The 25,058-nt window shown below is 39.6% G+C and overlaps 1 protein-coding gene across 1 annotated transcript in view; it reads right to left on the reverse strand.

The window, feature by feature from the left end:
* Nucleotides 1–25,058, reverse strand: part of FLVCR2 (FLVCR heme transporter 2) — a 364,922-nt gene that overhangs the window by 335,311 nt on the left and 4,553 nt on the right. The window contains exon 3 of the mRNA XM_053697130.1: nucleotides 23–164. Within this exon, the coding sequence (XP_053553105.1) occupies nucleotides 23–164 (142 nt within the window). The remainder of the gene's footprint in view (nucleotides 1–22; nucleotides 165–25,058) is intronic.

Here is a 25,058-nt window from a genome sequence, read left to right on the forward strand (position 1 = left end):
CACAAATACACACACGGCTCACCAAAAACCACAAGGATGAAGAGGACGCTCGCTACAGCTGCGGTTCCATAGAACATGATGATGATGTGGTGGGAGAGCAGAGCCTTGTCTTCAATGTTGGGGATCAGAACGGGGGGCAACAGGAACCCCACAGCAACCCCTAACTGAGAGATAAAGAAGCAATGAAGTGAAAGGGTTAATTGTAACCTAACTGATGAATTGCTTCCTAAAACAAAATATATCAGAAATATTTACAACTTGCAGCTTCCAAACTTCAAAGTGCTTTAAAAGAAAACCAACCCCTTTACATAATGCGCTCTCGTCTCCCCCTCACTTGTCAGTGATGTAAAGCCCACCGTGGCACCGCCATCCTGCTGCTTTCATTGGCTGAAGTTGTAGCACTGGCATTTTTATTATCAATATTTAAAGGAACATTAAACTACTGGGTACAACTACACTAGCGTTTACTTCCTACCATATTATTGGTTCCCTCCTGTATCGGCAGCTCTCTTATTTTATCTCATTACAGAATCCAGCTGGTAAAGCTCTGCATTTTATACTGGTGCCGCCATCTTGTAGCTGTGTATTGTTACATCATGTGATAGGAGCAGTGCACTTTATCTCATTACAGAACCCAGCTGGTAAAGCTCTGCATTTTATACTGGTGCCGCCATCTTGTAGCTGTGTATTGTTACATCATGTGACAGAAGCAGTGCACTTTATCTCATTACAGAATCCAGCTGGTAAAGCTCTGTATTTTATACTGGTGCTACCATCTTGTAGCTGTGTATTGTTACATCATGTGATAGGAGCAGTGCACTTTATCTCATTACAGAATCCAGCTGGTAAAGCTGTGTATTTTATACTGGTGCCGCCATCTTGTAGCTGTGTATTGTTACATCATGTGATAGGAGCAGTGCAGTTTATCTCATTACAGAATCCAGCTGGTAAAGCTCTGCATTTTATACTGGTGCTGCCATCTTGTAGCTTTGTATTGTTACATCATGTGATAGGAGCAGTGCACTTTATCTAATTACAGAATCCAGCTGGTAAAGCTCTGTATTTTATACTGGTGCTGCCATCTTGTAGCTGTGTATTGTTACATCATGTGATAGGAGCAGAGCACTTTATCTCATTACAGAATCCAGCTGGTAAAGCTCTGTATTTTATACTGGTGCTACCATCTTGTAGCTGTGTATTGTTACATCATGTGATAGGAGCAGAGCACTTTATCTAATTACAGAATCCAGCTGGTAAAGCTCTGTATTTTATACTGGTGCTGCCATCTTGTAGCTGTGTATTGTTACATCATGTGATAGGAGCAGAGCACTTTATCTCATTACAGAATCCAGCTGGTAAAGCTCTGCATTTTATACTGGTGCTACCATCTTGTAGCTGTGTATTGTTACATCATGGGATAGGAGCAGTGCACTTTATCTCATTGCACAATCCAGCTGGTAAAGCTCTGCATTTTATACTGGTGCCGCCATCTTGTAGCTGTGTATTGTTACATCATGTGATAGGAGCAGAGCACTTTATCTCATTACAGAATCCAGCTGGTAAAGCCCTGCATTTTATACTGGTGCCGCCATCTTGTAGCTGTGTATTGTTACATCATGGGATAGGAGCAGAGCACTTTATCTCATTACAGAATCCAGCTGGTAAAGCTCTGCATTTTATACTGGTGCTACCATCTTGTAGCTGTGTATTGTTACATCATGGGATAGGAGCAGTGCACTTTATCTCATTGCACAATCCAGCTGGTAAAGCTCTGCATTTTATACTGGTGCCGCCATCTTGTAGCTGTGTATTGTTACATCATGTGACAGAAGCAGTGCACTTTATCTCATTACAGAATCCAGCTGGTAAAGCTGTGCATTTTATACTGGTGCCGCCATCTTGTAGCTGTGTATTGTTACATCATGTGATAGGAGCCGTGCACTTTATCTCATTACAGAATACAGCTGGTAAAGCTCTGTATTTTATACTGGGTGCCGCCATCTTGTAGCTGTGTATTGTTACATCATGTGACAGAAGCAGTGCACTTTATCTCATTACAGAATCCAGCTGGTAAAGCTGTGCATTTTATACTGGTGCCGCCATCTTGTAGCTGCGTATTGTTACATCATGTGATAGGAGCAGTGCACTTTATCTCATTACAGAATCCAGCTGGTAAAGCTCTGCATTTTATACTGGTGCCGCCATCTTGTAGCTGTGTATTGTTACATCATGTGATAGGAGCAGAGCACTTTATCTCATTACAGAATCCAGCTGGTAAAGCTCTGCATTTTATACTGGTGCCGCCATCTTGTAGCTGTGTATTGTTACATCATGTGACAGGAGCAGTGCACTTTATCTCATTACAGAATCCAGTTGGTAAAGCTCTGCATTTTATACTGGTGCCGCCATCTTGTAGCTGCGTATTGTTACATCATGTGATAGGAGCAGAGCACTTTATCTATTTACAGATTCCAGCTGGTAAAGCTCTGCATTTTATACTGATGCCGCCATCTTGTATCTGTGTATTGTTACATCATGTGATAAGAGCCGTGCACTTTATCTCATTACAGAATCCAGCTGGTAAAGCTCTGCATTTTATACTGGTGCCGCCAGCTTGTAGCTGTGTATTGTTACATCATGTGATAGGAGCAGTGCACTTTATCTCATTACAGAACCCAGCTGGTAAAGCCCAGCATTTTATACTGGTGCCACCATCTTGTAGCTGTGTATTGTTACATCATATGATAGGAGCAGTGCACTTTATCTCATTACAGAATCCAGCTGGTAAAGCTGTGTATTTTATACTGGTGCCGCCATCTTGTAGCTGTGTATTGTTACATCATGTGACAGAAGCAGTGCACTTTATCTCATTACAGAATCCAGCTGGTAAAGCTCTGTATTATATACTGGTGCTGCCATCTTGTAGCTGTGTATTGTTACATCATGTGATAGGAGCAGTGCACTTTATCTAATTACAGAATCCAGCTGGTAAAGCTGTGCATTTTATACTGGTGCCGCCATCTTGTAGCTGTGTATTGTTACATCATGTGATAGGAGCAGTGCACTTTATCTCAGTACAGAATCCAGCTGGTAAAGCTCTGTATTTTATACTGGTGCTGCCATCTTGTAGCTGTGTATTGTTACATCATGTGATAGGAGCAGTGCACTTTATCTAATTACAGAATCCAGCTGGTAAAGCTCTGCATTTTATACTGGTGCCGCCATCTTGTAGCTGTGTATTGTTACATCATGTGATAGGCGCAGTGCACGTTATCTCATTACAGAACCCAGCTGGTAAAGCTCTGTATTTTATACTGGGTGCCACCATCTTGTAGCTGTGTATTGTTACATCATGTGACAGGAGCCGTGCACTTTATCTCATTACAGAATCCAGCTGGTAAAGCTCTGTATTTTATACTGGTGCCGCCATCTTGTAGCTGTGTATTGTTGTATCATGTGATAGGAGCAGTGCACTTTATCTCATTACAGAATCCAGCTGGTAAAGCTCTGCATTTTATACTGGTGCCGCCATCTTGTAGCTGCGTATTGTTGTATTCTGTGCAGTTTCAAAGATCTGAGATGTTACTGGATTTTTGACAGTTGCATAACAAATATGGCGGTGCCCAGTGCGAAGATGCAGCAGTTTACTATTAACTGTAAGGGTAAAGATAGGAGAACTACTTTGAAGACAGCAGCAGGCACAGGAGGAAAATCAGTATCATAGTGAGTAGTAACATAAAAACTTACATATTGATGGCAGGTAAGAGCCATAGGCCCAGCAAGTCTGCCCAATATTTCTTAAAAGTATAAACTCATCTTGTTCGTAAGATAGCCTTATGCTTGTCCCAGGCATTAGTAAGTATGTAGGATAGCCTTATGCTTGTCCCAGGCATTAGTTGTTATGTAGGATAGCCTTATGCTTGTCCCAGGCATTAGTTAGTATGTAGGATAGCCTTATGCTTATCCCATGCATTAATTATTATGTAGGATAGCCTTATGCTTGTCCCAGGCATTAGTTATTATGTAGTATAGCCTTATGCTTGTCCCAGGCATTAGTTATTATGTAGGATAGCCTTATGCTTGTCCCAGGCATTAATAAGTATGTAGGATAGCCTTATGCTTGTCCCAGGCATTACTTAGTATGTAGGATAGCCTTATGCTTGTCCCAGGCATTAATAAGTATGTAGGATAGCCTTATGCTTGTCCCAGGCATTAGTTAGTATGTAGGATAGCCTTATGCTTATCCCATGTATTAATTATTGTGTAGGATAGCCTTATGCTTGTCCCAGGCATTAGTTATTATGTAGGATAGCCTTATGCTTGTCCCAGGCATTAGTTATTATGTAGGATAGCCTTATGCTTGTCCCATGCATTAGTTATTATGTAGGATAGCCTGATGCTTATCCCAGGCATTAGTTATTATGTAGGATAGCCTTATGCTTGTACCAGGCATTAGTTATTATGTAGGATAGCCTTATGCTTGTCCCAGGCATTAGTTATTATGTAGGATAGCCTTATGCTTGTCCCAGGCATTAGTTAGTATGTAGGATAGCCTTATGCTTGTCCCAGGCATTGGTTATTATGTAGGATAGCCTTATGCTTGTCCCAGGCATTAGTTATTATGTAGGATAGCCTTATGCTTATCCCAGTCAGTTATTATTTAGGATAGCCTTATGCTTGTCCCAGTCATTAGTTAGTATGTAGGATACCCTTATGCTTGTCCCAGGCATTAGTTATTATGTAGGATAGCCTTATGTTTATCCCAGGCATTAGTTATTATGTAGGACAGCCATATGCTTGTCCCAGGCATTAGTTATTATGTAGGATAGCCTTATGCTTGTCCCAGGCATTAGTTATTATGTAGGATAGCCTTATGTTTATCCCAGGCATTAGTTATTATGTAGGACAGCCATATGCTTGTCCCAGGCATTAGTTATTATGTAGGATAGCCTTATGCTTGTCCCAGGCATTAGTTATTATGTAGGATAGCCTTATGCTTGTCCCAGGCATTAGTTATTATGTAGGATAGCCTTATGCTTGTCCCAGGCATTAGTTATGTAGGATAGCATTATGCTTGTCCCAGGCATTAGTTATGTAGGATAGCCTTATGCTTGTCCCAGGCATTAGTTATTATGTAGGATAGCCTTATGCTTGTCCCAGGCATTAGTTCTTATGTAGGATAGCCTTATGCTTGTCCCATGCATTAGTTATTATGTAGGATAGCCTTATGCTTAGCCCAGGCATTAATTAGTTTGTAGGATAGCCTTATGCTTGTCCCAGGCATTAGTTATTATGTAGGATAGCCTTATGCTTGTCCCAGGCATTAGTTCTTATGTAGGATAGCCTTATGCTTGTCCCATGCATTAGTTATTATGTAGGATAGCCTTATGCTTATCCCAGGCATTAGTTATTATGTAGGATAGCCTTATGCTTGTCCCAGGCATTAGTTATTATGTAGGATAGCCTTATGCTTGTCCCAGGCATTAGGTAGTATGTAGGATAGCCTTATGCTTATCCCAGGTATTAGTTATTATGTAGGATAGCCTTATGCTTGTCCCAGGCATTAGTTAGTATGTAGGATAGCCTTATGCTTGTCCCAGGCATTAGGTAGTTTGTAGGATAGCCTTATGCTTATCCCATGTATTAGTTATTATGTAGGATAGCCTTATGCTTGTCCCAGGCTTTAGTTATTATGTAGGATAGCCTTATGCTTGTCCCAGGCATTCGTTATTATGTAGGATAGCCTTATGCTTGTCCCAGTCATTAGTTATTATGTAGGATAGCCTTATGCTTGTCCCAGGCATTAGATATTATGTAGGATAGCCTTATGCTTGTCCCAGGCATTAGTTAGTATGTAGGATAGCCTTATGCTTGTCCCAGGCTTTAGTTATTATGTAGGATAGCCTTATGCTTGTCCCAGGCATTAGTTATTATGTAGGATAGCCTTATGCTTGTCCCAGGCATTAGTTATTATGTAGGATAGCCTTATGCTTGTCCCAGGTATCAGTTATTATGTAGGATAGCCTTATGCTTGTCCCAGGCATCAGTTATTATGTAGGATAGCCTTATGCTTGTCCCAGTCATTAGTTATTATGTAGGATAGCCTTATGCTTGTCCCAGGCATTAGTTATTATGTAGGATAGCCTTATGCTTATCCCAGTAATTAGTTAGTATGAAGGATAGCCTTATGCTTGTCCCAGGCATTAGTTAGTATGTAGGATAGCCTTATGCTTATCCCAGTCATTAGTTAGTATGAAGGATAGCCTTATGCTTGTCCCAGACATTAGTTATTATGTAGGATAGCCTTATGCTTGTCCCAGGTATTAGTTATTATGTAGGATAGCCTTATGCTTGTCCCAGGCATTAGTTATTATGTAGGATAGCCTTATGCTTGTCCCAGGCATTAGTTATTATGTAGGATAGCATTATGCTTGTCCCAGGCATTAGTTATTATGTAGGATAGCCTTATGCTTGTCCCAGGCATTAGGTATTATGTAGGATAGCCTTATGCTTGTCCCAGGCATTAGTTCTTATGTAGGATAGCCTTATGCTTATCCCAGGCATTAGTTATTATGTAGGATAGCCTTATGCTTGTCCCAGGCATTAGTTAGTATGTAGGATAGCCTTATGCTTGTCCCAGTCATTAGTTAGTATGAAGGATAGCCTTATGCTTATCCCAGTCATTAGTTAGTATGAAGGATAGCCTTATGCTTATCCCAGTCATTAGTTAGTATGAAGGATAGCCTTATGCTTATCCCAGTCATTAGTTAGTATGAAGGATAGCCTTATGCTTGTCCCAGGCATTAGTTATTATGTAGGATAGCCTTATGCTTATCCCAGTCATTAGTTAGTATGAAGGATAGCCTTATGCTTGTCCCAGGCATTCTTAAAAGTCCCCACAGTGTTTATCATTACTACTGTATCAATATGTATGGAACCAAAAAAAGATAGTGTTTGGTTCCAGGGGGAAGTTTAATATATGTTACACTGCAGTTCAGCAGGAAATAGCTGATGAGTGAGGCAGTTACACAGACATTAACTGTAACAAGAGCTGAAGTTTATGCATTCTGTTATAAGATGTTCTTTTAATAAATGTGCTAAAATTGCAACTGGAGTCTGAGAGCCTCTCTTATAAACAGCAGCTTTATACAGGAGTCTGAGAGCCTCTCTTATAAACAGCAGCTTTATACACAGGAGTCTGAGAGCCTCTCTTATAAACAGCAGCTTTATACAGGAGTCTGAGAGCCTCTCTTATAAACAGCAGCTTTATACAGGAGTCTGAGAGCCTCTCTTATAAACAGCAGCTTTATACAGGAGTCTGAGAGCCTCTCTTATAAACAGCAGCTTTATACAGGAGTCTGAGAGCCTCTCTTATAAACAGCAGCTTTATACTGGAGTCTGAGAGCCTCTCTTATAAACAGCAGCTTTATACACAGGAGTCTGAGAGCCTCTCTTATAAACAGCAGCTTTATACTAGAGTCTGAGAGCCTCTCTTATAAACAGCAGCTTTATACACAGGAGTCTGAGAGCCTCTCTTATAAACAGCAGCTTTATACAGGAGTCTGAGAGCCTCTCTTATAAACAGCAGCTTTATACACAGGAGTCTGAGAGCCTCTCTTATAAACAGCAGCTTTATACACAGGAGTCTGAGAGCCTCTCTTATAAACACCAGCTTTATACTAGAGTCTGAGAGCCTCTCTTATAAACAGCAGCTTTATACACAGGAGTCTGAGAGCCTCTCTTATAAACAGCAGCTTTATACTAGAGTCTGAGAGCCTCTCTTATAAACAGCAGCTTTATACACAGGAGTCTGAGAGCCTCTCTTATAAACAGCAGCTTTATACACAGGAGTCTGAGAGCCTCTCTTATAAACAGCAGCTTTATACACAGGAGTCTGAGAGCCTCTCTTATAAACAGTAGCTTTATACACAGGAGTCTGAGAGCCTCTCTTATAAACAGCAGCTTTATACACAGGAGTCTGAGAGCCTCTCTTATAAACAGCAGCTTTATACACAGGAGTCTGAGAGCCTCTCTTATAAACAGCAGCTTTATACAGGAGTCTGAGAGCCTCTCTTATACACAGCAGCTTTACACAGGAGTCTGAGAGGCTCTCTTATACACAGCAGCTTTACACAGGAGTCAGAGACTCTCTTATAAACAGCAGCTTTATACAGGAGTCTGAGAGCCTCTCTTATACACAGCAGCTTTATGCACTGCAACTGGAGTCTGAGAGCCTCTCCTATAAACAGCAGCTTTATACTGGAGTCTGAGAGCCTCTCTTATAAACAACAGCTTTATACTGGAGTCTGAGAGCCTCTCTTATAAACAACAGCTTTATACTGGAGTCTGAGAGCCTATCTTATGTTTGTTTATATCCTTCTGAAGATATGGCCTCCAGAACTACACACAATACTCAAGATGAAGCCTAACTAACGATCTATAATGTATCATAAGAACCTTACTATTTCTGCTGCATATACCTCTACTGGAGTCTGAGAGCCTCTCTTATAAACAACAGCTTTATACTAGAGTCTGAGAGCCTCTCTTATACACAGCAGCTTTATACACTGCAATTGGAGTCTGAGAGCCTCTCTTATACACAGCAGCTTTATACAGGAGTCTGAGAGCCTCTCTTATACACAGGAGTCTGAGAGACTCTCTTATACACAGCAGCTTCACACAGGAGTCTGAGAGACTCTCTTATACACAGCAGCTTTACACAGGAGTCTGAGAGACTCTCTTATACACAGCAGCTTTATACACTGTAACTGGAGTCTGAGAGCCTCTCTTATACACATCAGCTTTATACAGGAGTCTGAGAGGCTCTCTTATACACAGCAGCTTTACACAGGAGTCTGAGAGGCTCTCTTATACACAGCAGCTTTACACAGGAGTCTGAGAGGCTCTCTTATACACAGCAGCTTTACACAGGAGTCAGAGACTCTCTTATAAACAGCAGCTTTATACAGGAGTCTGAGAGCCTCTCTTATACACAGCAGCTTTATGCACTGCAACTGGAGTCTGAGAGCCTCTCTTATAAACAGCAGCTTTATACTGGAGTCTGAGAGCCTTATGCTTATCCCAGTCATTAGTTAGTATGAAGGATAGCCTCTATTATAAACAGCAGCTTTATACAGAAATCTGAGCGCCTGTCTTATAAACAGCAGCTTTATATAGGAGTCTGGGAGACTTTCTTATAAACAGCAGCTTTATACATGGTGGCAGCGGACGTTATTTGAGAAATACACCAAAAGAGGATATGGAAGGTTTAAAACCACCAGGTCTGCTGGATTTTCAGGCAAGGAATCTGTGTCAGGCATGGAATAGATGGAAAGAAGACATTCTTCTTTACACAGAACTAATCATGGCTGACAAACAAGAGTAGATGAAGGTAAAGTTGTTTCTGTACATAATTGGAGAAAAAAGCAGAGAGGTAAAAGATACCGTTCTCCCAGAAGCAGCAGCTCCCACACTGGCTCTGCTAATTAAAGCATTTGATGATTACTGTGATCCAAAGCAAAATGAGACTGTGGAAAGATATAATTTTTTTTCAAGAAGTCAGAGAGAAGATGAAGGATGAAGGAATAGATGCATATGTCACAGATCTGCGTACACTGGCAGCCACTTGCAACTTTAGTAATATCAGAGACTCATTAATCAGGGACAGGATTGTATGTGGCACAAGATACTCTAAACTTAGGGAATGCCTACTGAGAGAAGTGCATTTAACACTGGAAAATGTAGTCAAATAGGTAGAGCTGCTGAGCTGTCTAAAGAGAGGGCGAAGATCATTGAGAGTTCCAGCACCAGTGCAGTGTCAGTCCATGGGATGGACACAAGTTACACCATTAGAAAGGGTCATAACAGAATGACAAATGACTCCAGAAAAGACAATACAGTGTATGTATTGTGGAAAGCGTTACGAGAAACTGAAAGAAAAATGCCCAGCATTTGGAAAGCAATGTAAAGGGTGTGGTAAAGCAAATAATTTCATTAGCCAGTGCCGTGCCAATACACAACAAAGAAAGCCATTACTGAAATGCCCAGACCCTCAGATGTTAAAGGAGTACAGAGATTTTTGGGGATGGTGAACTATCTTTCTAGGTTTTGTGAAAACCTCTCAGATGCAGGTGAACCACTGTGCCAACTAACCCAGAAAGGTACATTGTGGGAATGGACAGAGGTGCAGGAAGAGGAATTTCAGCAGATCAAATAAAAAAATCAGCAGTGCACCAGTGCTTAAATATTATAACCCAGACGAACCATTAGAACTTCAATGTGATGCATCAGAGAAAGGTCTGGGAGCAGCACTGATGCAAGGTAAACAACCAATCGCTTTTGCAAGCAGAGCAATGACAGAGAAAGAGCAAGGTTATGCACAAATAGAGAAGGAGCTATTAGCAGTCCTATTCGGAATGGAAAAATTTCACCAATTCACATTTGGGCAGACAGTAGCTGTACAATCAGACCATAAGCCCCTTGAAAGCATCATGAAGAAACCCTTACTTAAAGCACCCAGAAGTCTTCAGCGTATGATGTTATGGATTCAGATGTATGATGCATGTATCAGATAATGCCCGGGGAAGTCTCGGGCGGTGGCAGACACATTAAGTAGGGCTTATTTAGAAAAAGGTTCCATGGAGGGTGGAGCACCAGATTGAAACTATAAACATGCTCCAATATCTACCCATCTGAAACAGGAGACTTTTTGCTATACAACAGAGCACAGAGAAAGACAAGACTTTACAAGCAGTAAAGCGAATTGTGAAGAGTGGATGGCTTCATGCTAAGGAACAGGTAACCCTAGAGACTTCACAATTCTACCACATACGTGATGAATTGAGTGTACAGGTTGGTGTTCTATTCAAAAGGTGAGCGAGTAGTTATTCCATCTGATCTACGAACAGATATTATGTCTCGAATACATTCTTCAAATTTTGGTGTGGAAGGATGTCTATGCAGAGCCAGGGAGAGTATTTACTGGCCAGGAATGAATGCACAGCTAAAATAATATATCGACCAATGTGACATATCCCATTCATTTGATACTAAACAACAGAAAGAGACATTCGTTACTCATGAGATCCCAACGAGACCGTGGGAAAAGCTTGGTATTGATTTGTTCACATTCCAAGGAAAGGAGCATTTAATAACAGTGGACTATGACTCTAATTTCTGGGAGATAGATCATCTTCAGGATACAAGATCTACTACAGTAATAAGAAAATTAAAGGCCCATTTTGCCAGATATGGAATTCCAGACACTGTATGTTCTGATAATGGACCACAATTTATTTCAATAGAGTTTAAAGACTTGGGTTGGGACTTTTGACCACGTTACCTCGTCACCAGATACCCTCAAAGCAATGGGAAAGTAGAGTCGGCAGTAAAGACAGCCAAAAGACTACTGCAAAAAGCTGTGACTTCTCGAAATGATCCTTATCTAGCATTTTTGGATCATCGCAACACACCAACACAAGGCATGGAGTGCAGTCCTGCTCAAAGACTAATGGTTCGAAGGACCAAATCATTACTTCCAAAGAGAGGGAGTCTGTTAATACAGGATCAAAGTGATGAATGACAGGCTCCAAGTCCTGTGCAGGAAGCAGCACTCATTGCAAGCTGCTCAATATAACAAGGGAGCCAAAGACCTGCAGCCTCTAAATGTTGGTGAACAGGTGTGGGTACAACCGCAAACAAACCAGGGAAAAGAGTGGCGGAAGGCTTGCCTAAAAGCTCCTGTAGAAATTAGGTCATATGAAGTGGTGACAGAGTCAGGACAGGTCCTGAGGAGAAATAGGAGGCATCTGAGAGGCACTGGACGCTACACTCCTCCAGCAAGGACCCAAACTAGCACCCAAGAGGAATCTCACATTGAGAATACAAACCAGCCATTAATGAAAAATAACTCAAGAAGGACAAGAAGAAACAAACAGTGAAATATCAGACACAGACAGACTGCAGGATGATAACAGAGTCCTGTCAGAACAACCACAGGGATCCAGAAACACCCAGACTAGAAGTGGGAGATGTATCCGAAAACCAGAATATCTAAATGACTATGTGGACTAATATTTAGCACAATGAAAGACTACATCTCAGGATCCATATTCCTACAATAATTAAAAGAGATAGCTTTTGCCATTTCCCCAAAAAGGGAAAAGATGTATCAATATGTATGGAACCAAAAAAGATAGTGTTTGGTTCCAGGGGGAAATTTAATATATGTTACACTGCAGTGCAGCAGGAAATAGTTAGTTGATGAGTAAGGCAGTTACACAGACATTAACTGTAACAAGAGCTGAAGTTTATGCATTCTGTTATAAGATGTTCTTTTAATAAATGTGTTAAAACTGCAACTGGAGTCTGAGAGCCTCTCTTATAAACAGCAGCTTTATACACAGGAGTCTGAGAGCCTCTCTTATAAACAGCAGCTTTATACACAGGAGTCTGAGAGCCTCTCTTATAAACAGCAGCTTTATACAGGAGTCTGAGAGCCTCTCTTATAAACAGCAGCTTTATACAGGAGTCTGAGAGCCTCTCTTATAAACAGCAGCTTTATACAGGAGTCTGAGAGCCTCTCTTATACACATCAGCTTTATACAGGAGTCTGAGAGCCTCTCTTATACACAGCAGCTTTATACAGGAGTCTGAGAGCCTCTCTTATACACAGCAGCTTTATACAGGAGTCTGAGAGCCTCTCATACACAGCAGCTTTATACAGGAGTCTGAGAGCCTCTCTTATAAACAGCAGCTTTATACAGGAGTCTGAGAGCCTCTCTTATAAAAAGCAGCTTTATACAAGAGTCTGAGAGCCTCTCTTATACACAGCAGCTTTATACATGAGTCTGAGAGCCTCTCATACACAGCAGCTTTATACAGGAGTCTGAGAGCCTCTCATACACAGCAGCTTTATACAGGAGTCTGAGAGCCTCTCTTATAAAAAGCAGCTTTATACAAGAGTCTGAGAGCCTCTCTTATACACAGCAGCTTTATACAGGAGTCTGAGAGCCTCTCTTATAAACAGCTTTATACAGGAGTCTGAGAGCCTCTCATACACAGCAGCTTTATACAGGAGTCTGAGAGCCTCTCTTATAAAAAGCAGCTTTATACAAGAGTCTGAGAGCCTCTCTCATAAACAGCAGCTTTATACAGGAGTCTGATAGCCTCTCATACACAGCAGCTTTATACAGGAGTCTGAGAGCCTCTCTTACAAACAGCAGCTTTATACAGGAGTCTGAGAGCCTCTCTTACAAACAGCAGCTTTATACAGGAGTCTGATAGCCTCTCATACACAGCAGCTTTATACAGGAGTCTGAGATCCTCTCTTATAAAAAGCAGCTTTATACAAGAGTCTGAGAGCCTCTCTTATACACAGCAGCTTTATACAGGAGTCTGAGAGCCTCTCTTATAAACAGCTTTATACAGGAGTCTGAGAGCCTCTCATACACAGCAGCTTTATACAGGAGTCTGAGAGCCTCTCTTATAAAAAGCAGCTTTATACAAGAGTCTGAGAGCCTCTCTCATAAACAGCAGCTTTATACAGGAGTCTGATAGCCTCTCATACACAGCAGCTTTATACAGGAGTCTGAGAGCCTCTCTTACAAACAGCAGCTTTATACAGGAGTCTGAGAGCCTCTCTTACAAACAGCAGCTTTATACAGGAGTCTGATAGCCTCTCATACACAGCAGCTTTATACAGGAGTCTGAGAGCCTCTCTTACAAACAGCAGCTTTATACAGGAGTCTGAGAGCCTCTCTTATAAACAGCAGCTTTATACTAGAGTTTGAGAGCCTCTCTTATACACAGCAGCTTTATACAAGAGTCTGAGAGCCTCTCTTATACACAGCAGCTTTATACAGGAGTCTGAGAGCCTCTCTTATAAAAAGCAGCTTTATACAAGAGTCTGAGAGCCTCTCTTATAAACAGCAGCTTTAAACTAGAGTTTGAGAGCCTCTCTTATACACAGCAGCTTTATACAGGAGTCTGAGAGCCTCTCTTAAAAAAAAGCAGCTTTATACAGGAGTCTGAGAGCCTCTCTTATAAACAGCAGCTTTATACTGGAGTCTGAGAGCCTCTCTTATAAACAGCAGCTTTATACTAGAGTCTGAGAGCCTCTCTTATAAACAGCAGCTTTATACAGGAGTCTGAGAGCCTCTCTTATAAACAGCAGCTTTATACAGGAGTCTGAGAGCCTCTCTTATAAACAGCAGCTTTATACAGGAGTCTGAGAGCCTCTCTTATAAACAGCAGCTTTATACAGGAGTCTGAGAGCCTCTCATACACAGCAGCTTTATACAGGAGTCTGAGAGCCTCTCATACACATCAGCTTTATACAGGAGTCTGAGAGCCTCTCTTATAAACAGCAGCTTTATACAGGAGTCTGAGAGCCTCTCTTATACACAGCAGCTTTATACAGGAGTCTGAGAGCCTCTCTTATAAAAAGCAGCTTTATACAAGAGTCTGAGAGCCTCTCTCATAAACAGCAGCTTTATACTGGAGTCTGAGAGCCTCTCTTATAAACAGCAGCTTTATACTGGAGTCTGAGAGCCTCTCTTATAAACAGCAGCTTTATACTAGAGTCTGAGAGCCTCTCTAATAAACAGCAGCTTTATACAGGAGTCTGAGAGCCTCTCTTATAAACAGCAGCTTTATACAGGAGGCTGAGAGCCTCTCTTATAAACAGCAGCTTTATACAGGAGTCTGAGAGCCTCAATTATAAACAGCAGCTTTATACAGGAGTCTGAGAGCCTCTCTTATAAACAGCAGCTTTATACAGGAGTCTGAGAGCCTCTCTTATAAACAGCAGCTTTATACAGGAGTCTGAGAGCCTCTCATACACAGCAGCTTTATACAGGAGTCTGAGAGCCTCTCTTATAAACAGCAGCTTTATACAGGAGTCTGAGAGCCTCTCATACACAGCAGCTTTATACAGGAGTCTGAGAGCCTCTCATACACAGCAGCTTTATACAGGAGTCTGAGAGCCTCTCTTATAAAAAGCAGCTTTATACAAGAGTCTGAGAGCCTCTCTTATACACAGCAGCTTTATACTAGAGTCTGAGAGCCTCTCTTATACACAGCAGCTTTATACAGGAGTCTGAGAGCCTCTCATACACAGCCGCTTTATACAGGAGTCTGAGAGCCTCTCTTATAAAAAGCAGCTTTATACAAGAGTCTGAGAGCCTCTCTTATACACAGCAGCTTTATACTAGAGTCTGAGAGCCTCTCTTATACACAGCAGCTTTATACAGGAGTCTGAGAGCCTCTCTTATAAAAAGCAGCTTTATACAGGAGTCTGAGAGCCTCTCTTATAAACAGCAGCTTTATACAGGAGTCTGAGAGCCTCTCTTATAAACAGCAGCTTTATACTAGAGTCTGAGAGCCTCTCTTATAAACAGCAGCTTTATACAGGAGTCTGAGAGCCTCTCATAAAAAGCAGCTTTATACAAGAGTCTGGGAGCCTCTCTTATAAACAGCAGCGTTATACTAGAGTTTGAGAGCCTCTCTTATACACAGCAGCTTTATACAGGAGTCTGAGAGCCTCTCTTATAAACAGCTTTATACAGGAGTCTGAGAGCCTCTCTTATACACAGCAGCTTTATACAGGAGTCTGAGAGCCTCTCTTATACACAGCAGCTTTATACAGGAGTCTGAGAGCCTCTCTTATACACAGCAGCTTTATACAGGAGTCTGAGAGCCTCTCTTATAAACAGCAGCTTTATACAGGAGTCTGAGAGCCTCTCTTATAAACAGCAGCTTTATACTGAAGACTGAGAGCCTCTCTTATAAACACCAGCTTTATACTGGAGTCTGAGAGCCTCTCTTATACACAGCAGCTTTATACAGGAGTCTGAGAGCCTCTCTTATAAAAAGCAGCTTTATACAGGAGTCTGAGAGCCTCTCTTATAAACAGCAGCTTTATACAGGAGTCTGAGAGCCTCTCTTATAAACAGCAGCTTTATACAGGGGTCTGAGAGCCTCTCTTATACACAGCAGCTTTATACAGGAGTCTGAGAGCCTCTCATACACAGCAGTTTTATACAGGAGTCTGAGAGCCTCTCTTATAAACAGCAGCTTTATACTGAAGTCTGAGAGCCTCTCTTATAAACACCAGCTTTATACTGGAGTCTGAGAGCCTCTCTTATAAACAGCAGCTTTATATAGGAATCTGAGAGCCTCTCTTATACACAGCAGCTTTATACAGGAGTCTGAGAGCCTCTCTTATAAACAGCAGCTTTATACAGGAATCTGAGAGCCTCTATTATACACAGCAGCTTTATACAGGAGTCTGAGAGCCTCTCTTATAAACAGCAGCTTTATACAGGAGTCTGAGAGCCTCTCTTATACACAGCAGCTTTATACAGGAGTCTGAGAGCCTCTCATACACAGCAGCTTTATACAGGAGTCTGAGAGCCTCTCTTATAAACAGCAGCTTTATACTAGAGTCTGAGAGCCTCTCTTATACACAGCAGCTTTATACAGGAGTCTGAGAGCCTCTCTTATACACAGCAGCTTTATACAGGAGTCTGAGAGCCTCTCTTATAAAAAGCAGCTTTATACAGGAGTCTGAGAGCCTCTCTTATAAACAGCAGCTTTATACAGGAGTCTGAGAGCCTCTCATAAAAAGCAGCTTTATACAAGAGTCTGAGAGCCTCTCTTATAAACAGCAGCTTTATACAGGAGTCTGAGAGCCTCTCATAAACAGCAGCTTTATACTAGAGTTTGAGAGCCTCTCTTATACACAGCAGCTTTATACAGGAGTCTGAGAGCCTCTCTTATACACAGCAGCTTTATACAGGAGTCTGAGAGCCTCTCTTATACACAGCAGCTTTATACTAGAGTCTGAGAGCCTCTCTTATACACAGCAGCTTTATACTAGAGTCTGAGAGCCTCTCTTATACACAGCAGCTTTATACAGGAGTCTGAGAGCCTCTCTTATAAACAGCAGCTTTATACTGGAGTCTGAGAGCCTCTCTTATAAACAGCAGCTTTATACAGGAGTCTGAGAGCCTCTCATAAAAAGCAGCTTTATACAAGAGTCTGGGAGCCTCTCTTATAAACAGCAGCGTTATACTAGAGTTTGAGAGCCTCTCTTATACACAGCAGCTTTATACAGGAGTCTGAGAGCCTCTCTTATAAACAGCTTTATACAGGAGTCTGAGAGCCTCTCTTATAGGAGTCTGAGAGCCTCTCTTATACACAGCAGCTTTATACAGGAGTCTGAGAGCCTCTCTTATACACAGCAGCTTTATACAGGAATCTGAGAGCCTCTCTTATACACAGCAGCTTTATACTGAAGTCTGAGAGCCTATCTTATGTTTGTTTATATCCTTCTGAAGATATGGCCTCCAGAACTACACACAATACTCAAGATGAAGCCTAACTAACAATCTATAATGTATCATAAGAACCTTACTATTTCTGCTGCATATACCTCTACCTATACAACCAAGCATTCTATTGGTCTTACTCACTGCAATACTTACTATTGCTGCTGCAGATACCTCTACCTATACAACCAAGCACTCTACTGGCCTTACTGCAGTACTTACTATTCCTGCTGCAGATACAGCTACTTATACAACCAAGTACTCTACTGGCCTTACTCACTGAAATACTTACTATTCCTGCTGCAGATACCGCTTCCTATACAACCAAGCACTATACTGGACTTACTCACTGCAATACTTACTATTCCTGCTGCAGATACCGCTAATTATACATCCAAGCACTCTACTGGCCTTACTCACTGAAATACTTACTATTCGTGTTCCAGATAACGCTACCTATACAACCAAGCACTCTACTGGTCTTACTCACTGCAATACTAAATATTCCTGCTGCATATACCTCTAGCTATACAACCAAGCATTCTATTGGTCTTACTCACTGCAATACTTACTATTCCTGCTGCAGATACCGCTACCTATACAACCAAGCACTCTATTGGTCTTACTCACTGCAATACTTACTATTCCTGCTGCAGATACCGCTACCTATACAACCAAGCACTCTATTGGTCTTACTGCAATACTTACTATTCCTGCTGCAGATACCGCTACCTATACAACCAAGCACTCTACTGGCCTTACTCACTGAAATACTTACTATTCGTGTTCCAGATAACGCTACCTATACAACCAAGCACTCTACTGGTCTTACTCACTGCAATACTAAATATTCCTGCTGCAGATACCTCTACCTATACAACCAAGCATACTAGGTATATTATAGTAACCTAGTGCACATAAAAGCCAAGGTAGTACTCTGCTTCAGTAGTAGATTGTTCCAAACAGCAAATAATGAAAAGGAGACTCCAGTATAATAAAAGAATATATATTTGATAAAAATTGGTCTTACTCACTGCAATACTTACTATTCCTGCTGCAGATACCGCTACCTATACAACCAAGCACTCTACTGGCCTTACTCATTGAAATACTTACTATTCGTGTTCCAGATAACGCTACCTATACAACCAAGCACTCTACTGTGAAAATACAAAAGAAGAGAAAGGGCGCCTCCTAGTGTAGCCAATATGTCACAGACAATAAGCGTATAATAAAATCATACTCACAAATTGTGAAGGCAGAGATAATGCCTAGGTAGACGAACTGGGAACTTAGCAGTGTCCCAGTAAACTGTGCACCAGTGCAATGGCAGCTCCTCCAGGAATCAGAATCGAATTCTGCAGTCTAAAATATGAAAAGGAAAAAGAGGGCGACTCCTAGTGCAGATCAATTAAGTATTATGTACCCAACAGCTGTTCCCAACGAATGGATACTCACAGATTGTGTTGCACACTGTAGTGCAAATGGAGCATACTAGGTATATTATAGTGACCTAGTGCACATAAAAGCCAAGGTAGTACTCTGCTTCAGTAGTAGATTGTTCCAAACAGCAAATAATGAAAAGGAGACTCCAGTATAATAAAAGAATATATATTTGATAAAAAAATACTTAGTGAATAACATCACGCCTGAGGAAAAAGCGTGGTTAGCGCTTAGAAACGCGTAGCGTATTGTACTGACCATATTTTTATATTTAAAAATTTGTCATTTGTTATTCACTAAGTATTTTTATCAAATATATATTCTTTTATTATACTGGAGTCTCCTTTTCATTATTTGCTGTTTGGAACAATCTACTACTGAAGCAGAGTACTACCTTGGCTTTTATGTGCACTAGGTCACTATAATATACCTAGTATGCTCCATTTGCACTACAGTGTGCAACACAATCTGTGAGTATCCATTTGTTGGGAACAGCTGTTGGGTACATAATAATTCAAGCACTCTACTGGACTTACTCACTGCAATAATTACTATTCCTGCTGCAGATACCGCTACCTATACAACCGAGCACTCTACTGGTCTTACTCACTGCAATACTTACTTTCAATGCTGCAGATACCGCTACCTATACATCTAAGCACTCTACTGGCCTTACTCACTGCAATAATTACTATTCCTGCTGCAGATACAGCTACCTATACAACCAAGCATTCTATTGGTCTTACTCACTGCAATACTTACTATTCCTGCTGCAGATACCGCTACCTATACAACCAAGCACTCTACTGGCCTTACTGACTGAAATACTTACTATTCGTGTTCCAGATAACACTACCTATACAACCAAGCACTCTACTGGACTTACTCACTGCAATACTCACTATTCCTGATGCAGATACAGCTACCTATACATCTAAGCACTCTACTGCCTTACTCACTGCAATAATTACTATTCCTGCTGCAGATATCGCTACCTATACAACCAAGCACTCTATTGGCCTTACTCACTGCAATACTTACTATTCCTGCTGCAGATACCTCTACCTATACTACCAAGCACTCTACTGACCTTACACACTGCAATACTTACTATTCCTGCTGCAGATACAGCTACCTATACAGCCAAGCATTCTACTGGCCTTACTCACTGCAGCCCTTACTATTCCTGCTGCAGATACCGCTACCTATACAACCAAGCACTCTACTGGCCTTACTCACTGCAATACTTACTATTTCTGCTGCAGATACTGCTACCTATACAACCGAGCACTCTACTGGCCTTACTCACTGCAATACTTACTATTCCTGCTGCAGATACTGCTACCTATACAACCAAGCACTCTTGGCCATATTTTTATATTTTTTATATTTAAAAATTTGTCATTTGTTATTCACTAAGTATTTTTATCAAATATATATTCTTTTATTATACTGGAGTCTCCTTTTCATTATTTGCTGTTTGGAACAATCTACTACTGAAGCAGAGTACTACCTTGGCTTTTATGTGCACTAGGTCACTATAATATACCTAGTATGCTCCATTTGCACTACAGTGTGCAACACAATCTGTGAGTATCCATTCGTTGGGAACAGCTGTTGGGTACATAATACTTAATTGATCTGCACTAGGAGTCGCCCTCTTTTTCCTTTTCATATTCAAGCACTCTACTGGACTTACTCACTGCAATAATTACTATTCCTGCTGCAGATACCGCTACCTATACAACCAAGCACTCTACTGGCCTTATTCACTGCAATACTTACTATTCCTGCTGCAGATACCTCTATCTATACTACCAAGCACTCTACTGACCTTACTTACTATTCCTGTTGCAGATACCACTACCAATACAACTAAGCACTCTACTGGCCTTACTCACTGCAATATTTACTATTCCTACTGCAGATACTGCTACCTATACAACCAAGCACTCTACTGGCCTTACTCACTGCAATACTTACTATTCCTGCTGCAGATATCGCTACCTATACTACCAAGCACTCTACTGCCCTTACTCACTGCAATACTTACTATTCCTGCTGCAGATACTGCTACCTATACAACCAAGCGCTCTACTGGCCTTACTCACTGCAATACTTACTATTCCTGCTGCAGATACCTCTACCTATACTACCAAGCACTCTACTGACCTTACTTACTATTCCTGTTGCAGATACCTCTACCTATACAACCAAGCACTCTACTGACCTTATTTACTATTCCTGTTGCAGATACCACTACCAATACAACTAAGCACTCTACTGGCCTTACTCACTGCAATATTTACTATTCCTGCTGCAGATACCTCTACCTATACAATCAAGCACTCTACTGGCCTTACTCACTGCAATACTTACTATTCATGCTGCAGATACTGCTACCTATACAACCAAGTACTCTACTGCCCTTACTCACTGCAATACTTACTATTCCTGCTGCAGATACCACTACCTATAGAATCAAGCACTCTACTGGTCTTACTCGCTGCAGTACTACATTGTTTACTAAATTCAAATTCATCTGAAATAATAATCCCCAAGTCCCGTTCCTCATTTGTTACAGTTAGTAAAGTGTCATAGAGTCTGTAATTAACAATTGGATTTTTCTTACCCTAAATGCATCGTTTTACACTTTGCTGTGTTAAACTTTAGATCCCAGTCATTTGTCCACTCCTACAATTGTTGTATATCACTTCTCATTTTGTCTACCCCCCCTGGAACATCCACTCTGTTTCACATTTGTGTATCATCTGCAAACAGACATACTTTCCTGATATCTCTGATAATTATGTTAAACAAAACAGGCCCCAGAACTGACCCCTGAGGAACACCACTAGTAACAGCCCCCTCTTCTGAATGTACTCCATTTACTAAGACATCGTCAGGGGTTTCAAGTGACTGGAAGCGATCCTGATCGCTTCCAGACGCTTTCAAGGTATTGCCGTGATGCCTCAAAATAGCAAAGTGCTACTTGTATTTATGGCCCTATAACTTGCAAAAAAATCAAAGAACATGTAAACATTGGGTATTTCTAAACTCAGGACAAAAAATATAATTTATTTAGCATGGGGTTTTTTTGGTGGTTAGAAAAAGTGTATTTTTTTCCATTTTTTTATGGTAAATTATAAGATATGATGAAAATAATGGTATCTTTAGAAAGTCCATTTAATGGCGAGAAAAACGGTATATAATATGTGTGGGTACAGTAATGAGTATATAATATGTGTGAGTACAGTAATCAGTATATAATATGTGTGGGTACAGTAATCAGTATATAATATGTGTGGGTACAGTAAATGAGTATATAATATGTGTGAGTACAGTAATGAGTATATAATATGTGTGGGTACAGTAATGAGTATATAATATGTGTGAGTACAGTAATGAGTATATAATATGTATGGGTACAGTAAATGAGTATATAATATGTGTGAGTACAGTAATCAGTATATAATATGTGTGGGTACAGTAATCAGTATATAATATGTGTGGGTACAGTAAATGAGTATATAATATGTGTGAGTACAGTAATGAGTATATAATATGTGTGGGTACAGTAATGAGTATATAATATGTGTGAGTACAGTAATCAGTATATAATATGTGTGGGTACAGTAATCAGTATATAATATGTGTGGGTACAGTAATCAGTATATAATATGTGTGAGTACAGTAATGAGTATATAATATGTGTGGGTACAGTAAATGAGTATATAATATGTGTGGGTACAGTAATGAGTATATAATATGTGTGGGTACAGTAATGAGTATATAATATGTGTGAGTACAGTAATGAGTATATAATATGTGTGGGTACAGTAAATGAGTATATAATATGTGTGGGTACAGTAATGAGTATATAATATGTGTCGGTACAGTAAATGAGTATATAATATGTGTGGGTACAGTAATGAGTATATAATATGTGTGAGTACAGTAATGAGTATATAATATGTGTGGGTACAGTAAATGAGTATATAATATGTGTGAGTACAGTAATGAGTATATAATGTGTGTGGGTACAGTAAATGAGTATATAATATGTGTGGGTACAGTAATCAGTATATAATATGTGTGGGTACAGTAAATGAGTATATAATATGTGTGGGTACAGTAATGAGTATATAATATGTGTCGGTACAGTAAATGAGTATATAATATGTGTGGGTACAGTAATTAGTATATAATATGTGTGGGTACAGTAATGAGTATATAATATGTGTGAGTACAGTAATGAGTATATAATATGTGTGGGTACAGTAAATGAGTATATAATATGTGTGGGTACAGTAAATGAGTATATAATATGTGTGGGTACAGTAATGAGTATATAATATGTGTGGGTACAGTAAATGAGTATATAAACGGTATATAATATGTGTGGGTACAGTAATGAGTATATAAACGGTATATAATGTGTGAGTACAGTAATGAGTATATAAACGGTATATAATATGTGTGTGTACAGTAAATGAGTATATAAACGGTATATAATATGTGTAGGTACAGTATTGAGTATATAAACTGTATATAATATGTGTGGGTACAGTAATGAGTATATAATATGTGTGGGTACAGTAAATGAGTATATAATATGTGTGGGTACAGTAAATGAGTATATAATATGTGTGGGTACAGTAATCAGTATATAATATGTGTGGGTACAGTAAATGAGTATATAATATGTGTGTGTACAGTAATGAGTATATAAACGGTATATAATATGTGTGGGTACAGTAATGAGTATATAATATGTGTGGGTACAGTAAATGAGTATATAATATGTGTGGGTACAGTAAATGAGTATATAATATGTGTGGGTACAGTAATGAGTATATAATATGTGTCGGTACAGTAAATGAGTATATAATATGTGTGGGTACAGTAATGAGTATATAATATGTGTGGGTACAGTAAATGAGTATATAAACTGTATATAATATGTGTGGGTACAGTAATGAGTATATAAACGGTATATAATATGTGTGTGTACAGTAAATGAGTATATAAACGGTATATAATATGTGTGTGTACAGTAAATGAGTATATAAACGGTATATAATATGTGTGTGTACAGTAATGAGTATATAAACGGTATATAATATGTGTGTGTACAGTAAATGAGTATATAATATGTGTGGGTACAGTAATGAGTATATAATATGTGTGTGTACAGTAATGAGTATATAATATGTGTGAGTAAAGTAATGAGTATATAATATGTGTGGGTACAGTAATGAGTATATAATATGTGTGGGTACAGTAAATGAGTATATAAACGGTATATAATATGTGTGTGTACAGTAATGAGTATATAAACGGTATATAATATGTGTGTGTACAGTAAATGAGTATATAATATGTGTGGGTACAGTAATGAGTATATAATATGTGTGGGTACAGTTAATGAGTATATAAACTGTATATAATATGTGTGTGTACAGTAAATGAGTATATAAACGGTATATAATATGTGTGTGTACAGTAAATGAGTATATAAACGGTATATAATATGTGTGGGTACAGTAAATGAGTATATAAACGGTATATAATATGTGTGTGTACAGTAATGAGTATATAAACGGTATATAATGTGTGTGTACAGTAATGAGTATATAAACTGTATATAATATGTGTGGGTACAGTAATGAGTATATAAACGGTATATAATATGTGCGGGTACAGTAATGAGTATATAATATGTGTGTGTACAGTAAATGAGTATATAAACGGTATATAATATGTGTGTGTACAGTAAATGAGTATATAAACGGTATATAATATGTGTGTGTACAGTAAATGAGTATATAAACGGTATATAATATGTGTGTGTACAGTAAATGAGTATATAAACGGTATATAATATGTGTGTGTACAGTAATGAGTATATAAACGGTATATAATATGTGTGGGTACAGTAAATGAGTATATAAACGGTATATAATATGTGTGGGTACAGTAATGAGTATATAAACGGTATATAATATGTGTGGGTACAGTAATGAGTATATAAACGGTATATAATATGTGTGTGTACAGTAATGAGTATATAAACGGTATATAATATGTGTGTGTACAGTAATGAGTATATAAACGGTATATAATATGTGTGGGTACAGTAAATGAGTATATAAACAGTATATAATATGTGTGAGTACAGTAATGAGTATATAATATGTGTAGGTACAGTAAATGAGTATATAAACGGTATATAATGTGTGTGAGTACAGTAATGAATATATAAACGGTATATAATATGTGTGA

Source organism: Bombina bombina, chromosome 1, assembly GCF_027579735.1.
Source record: "Bombina bombina isolate aBomBom1 chromosome 1, aBomBom1.pri, whole genome shotgun sequence".
Classification (NCBI taxonomy): Eukaryota; Metazoa; Chordata; class Amphibia; order Anura; family Bombinatoridae; genus Bombina; species Bombina bombina.